The 3,662-nt window shown below is 47.4% G+C and overlaps 1 protein-coding gene across 1 annotated transcript; it reads left to right on the forward strand.

Moving 5' to 3' along the window:
- Window positions 1-458: 458 nt before the first annotated feature.
- On the forward strand, window positions 459-2,544 carry LOC109323888 (prolactin-releasing peptide receptor-like). The gene is made up of 2 exons (XM_019555543.1): window positions 459-642; window positions 804-2,544. The coding sequence occupies exon 2, from the start codon at window positions 926-928 to the stop codon at window positions 1,958-1,960; it is 1,035 nt and encodes a 344-aa protein (XP_019411088.1). The 5' UTR covers window positions 459-642; window positions 804-925; the 3' UTR covers window positions 1,961-2,544.
- Window positions 2,545-3,662: the final 1,118 nt, after the last annotated feature.

Below are 3,662 nucleotides of genomic sequence, written 5' to 3' on the forward strand. Positions count from 1 at the left end.
ATTGTCACCTAGTCTAAAATATGTAAAGAATGGTCACCAAGGGCTGTTGGTTTTTTTTTTAATGAGTTCAATAACTTATAAAACGGTTATGCACGCTCCATAGCTAGCTGTAACTGCTTACAACTTCTATTTGCCAGCCAAGTAGCTGAGGCCCTCTAGTGGTCTCAACATCTATACTACTTCAGCATTTTAGTAAAATTCCGTATTCAGAAGTCAAATCGTATCCGTAGGCTCGCAGGCAGCTTTCCCGATGTTCTCATCAGGACGGCTGCAAACGGATCTTGGATCAGATGCTGTGTAGGAGCATATCAACAAATGTAAGTTGATTTATAGCCACATGGCAGCAATTACAGACGTCCTGGGGAAGAGGGAAGGGGGAGGAACTCTTCAAAGGATACTCAAAGAACTCGCAACGTAATGCCTAGGGTGGCCAATGGGGATAAAGGCTTGTACACAAATTTGTTGTGAGCAAGTAGTGAAGACTGTTTAAAAGCACTGATGTCTGCTTATCTTGTAAACACACATTCTCTCTCTCTCTCTCTCTCTCATACACACACGTACGTATGTTTTCTTACAGATACGCAGAAGACAGAAATCTAAGGCATCCACAGGAAAATCAGATGGCATTAAAAACCCACTACAGTAAGTACTGGGTTAAATATTTTCTTAAGCTGCATGCTGTGAAAGCCTAGGTTGAGTAGCAAAGAAATAAAATGTTAATGGAAATTGTTTGCATCTGATTTTTCTTGCAACCCAATTCAAGCAGCTTCGAGAAGCTCATAACCTCACCTTTGCTTTTACAGATGACTATTTATTATCCATGTGGCAATCTCTGGAGGGTCGATAACCCACTCATTATCCAGGCTGATTGAGCGTAAGTACCTGTGCAGTTCACCCTACTGACGACAAACTACAAGGCAGAAAAATGATGAATCCGGACAACTTAACCTCCCAAAGCTTCCTCTCAGCCATTCATAGCAATGCCAGCAATTTATTCTCTGGGCTCCAGTTTGTGCAGTCCTTCAAGCCACTCATCATTCCTTGCTACTCCCTGGTGGTGTTTGTTGGCATCATTGGAAATTATCTCCTCATCTATGTCATCTGCAAGACAAAAAAAATGCACAATGTCACCAACTTCCTGGTAGGCAATCTGGCTTTTTCAGACATGCTCATGTGTGCAACATGTGTGCCTCTAACTCTTGCCTATGCCTTTGAGCCCAGAGGGTGGGTCTATGGACGCTTCATGTGCTACTTTGTGTTTCTGATGCAACCTGTCACTGTGTTTGTATCCGTCTTTACCCTGACTGTCATAGCTGTTGATCGGTACTATGCCATGGTGTATCCTCTACGGAGGAGGATCACAATCCCAATCTGTGTTTATATTCTGGCTGCCATTTGGCTACTGAGTTGCATGTTAGCTGCGCCAGCCTTGGTCCATACCTACCATGCAGAGTTCCCCGAACTGGACTTCTCCATCTGTGAAGAGTTTTGGTTCCACATGAAGAGGGACCGCTTAGCTTATGCCTACAGCACTCTCATCATCACTTACGTGTTGCCCTTGATCATCATCTCCTTGTCCTATCTGAGAATCTCCGTCAAACTGAAAAACCGGGTGGTCCCTGGCAACGTTACCCAGGGCCAAGCTGAGTTGGACAGGGCTAGGAGAAAGAAGACCTTCCGCTTGCTGGTCTTGGTGGTGGCAGCCTTTGGAGTCTGCTGGCTGCCCCTTCACATCTTTAACGTGATAAAGGACATTGATATTAACTTGATAGACAAGCAGTATTTCAACCTCATCCAACTGCTGTGCCACTGGTTTGCAATGATGTCTGCCTGCACCAATGCCTTTCTCTATGCCTGGCTGCATGACAGCTTCAGAGGGGAACTGAAGAAGATGTTTGCTTGGCGGAAGAAGAAGATCGGACCTGCCACAAACTGTATTATGGCCAGTGTGGTGCTGTAAATGTGGGGGTGGGGGTGGATTACAATGCATTTCTCTTCCCAGAGATAAATACCTTCTACTATTATTCATGATCAAATTTTATGTTCCTTCCTCAGGCCTCAAATGTGATAATCCAGGACCCCAAGCCTACCTCCACACGGAACTGTTGTGGCCCCAGCCCCACTGTGGAGATGGTGGCAGAGATCTTCCAAAATAACCCTCTGCTACTGGGACAAGGCCCTGTATTGGATCCTGAGCCCTCTGTCAAACTGTTAGAGGAGATGCCCCCGACTTGATCTCCCTTTGTAAAACCACTGCTGTGACCTTGCCGTTTACTTACAGCGGAAGCAGGTAGCAAGCCTGTGAGATCTCTGTTGAGGAGGTAGAGGTTTCATCCCTCATACAAACAGCCTTCTATTGCATGTATAAATGTGCCTTTATCTGCCCAGATCCCCTTCCTGGGGAGGAAATAAGGATTCTGGGGAAACTGGAGGAGAGCTAGGCATGCCACACAGAGGCCTCTGCTTCAGAAATGGAGAGGTGAGAATGGGGCCTAGATGCCTCTCAAAGCTTGGGGTTGAGTTCCATAAACCTATACCGAGCCCAATCCTCGGCACTGAAAGAGGTGCTGATGGCTAGGGACTTCAAAGAGCCCTCTCTTTTGGAGTCTGGTCTGAAGAGTGCCCATAGATCTGTCTCTTCATTGTGCCATATGCAGCAATGCCTAAGAAGAAAGGCCTTCTATTGTTCTTCTAAAAGCTGGCCACAGCGGGTGTAGCAGGCTGAGGAAGCACAGCTGTGCCGGAGGCGGTGGTGGCCAGGAGTCACCCATCCTAGCTGCCTGAACACCCAGTGGTGAGCTGAGGATGAGGCTGGATGAGCTAAGCCAGAGAAGGGCAGTGGCAGGATCAGAACCAGGTCTGAGCCCCAGTAGTGCTGGGTATTTTGCCCCCTCCCTTTGCCTCTCCCTCCAAGTGACCCAGCAGCTGCTGCAGTCTGGCTAGGGATGCCCATGATTGCAGGTCCAGAGGCTCCTTCCCCTCTCTATATGAAGAGCTGTGGTACTCTGGGCCCTTCCCTCCTTGAGTGCATGAGGGTGGATTTTCATGGTCTTTCCCCTCCTTGCTTGAAGGCAAAGCAGAGGTCATGCCCTCATCCTACATGAAGTGTAGTGACAGTAGGCTGCAGCCTTCATGGACAAAGCCAACAACAGCAGTTTGAGTGGATGAGTGAGCCTCCATGTACTTACCCCATCTGTGGCACTTTTAGTCCCATTTGGCTGGGCGTAGTGAGCTCCGGTGGGTAGTCCCCTGCTCACTGCTGCCCTTCCCATCCAAACAGGTGGAGTTACAGCCTTGTCTCTGCTGTATCTCATCCCTCTTTTATAGCACACTGCCATTCGCTAGTTTGTGCTTTCTGGGCTGAGCATAACACCATCACACAATGCTGAACTTGCTGTGCCTGGTGCTTAACCCTACCCTGGTTAAAATGGAACACAGCATGTGGCAAAATGAGATGAGAAACTGGTAGGAAGAAAACAAGCTAGTAATTTCTGGGTGGTCAAACAGTAATACAAAGAATGAGTGATTCCTTGTTTGCAAAATCATCTAATAGGTTTTCTAGTTTTGCCTTTGGGTGAGAGCAGACTATAAAAGCTAATGCAAAAAGGAGGGTGAGAACTCAGCATCCAACGCTGAGACTTCCCTGGGCTTTAGCTTTTCAT

The sequence above is a fragment of the Crocodylus porosus genome, unplaced genomic scaffold (genome assembly GCF_001723895.1).
Source record: "Crocodylus porosus isolate Cpor-Errol unplaced genomic scaffold, CroPor_comp1, whole genome shotgun sequence".
Lineage (NCBI taxonomy): Eukaryota > Metazoa > Chordata > Crocodylia > Crocodylidae > Crocodylus > Crocodylus porosus.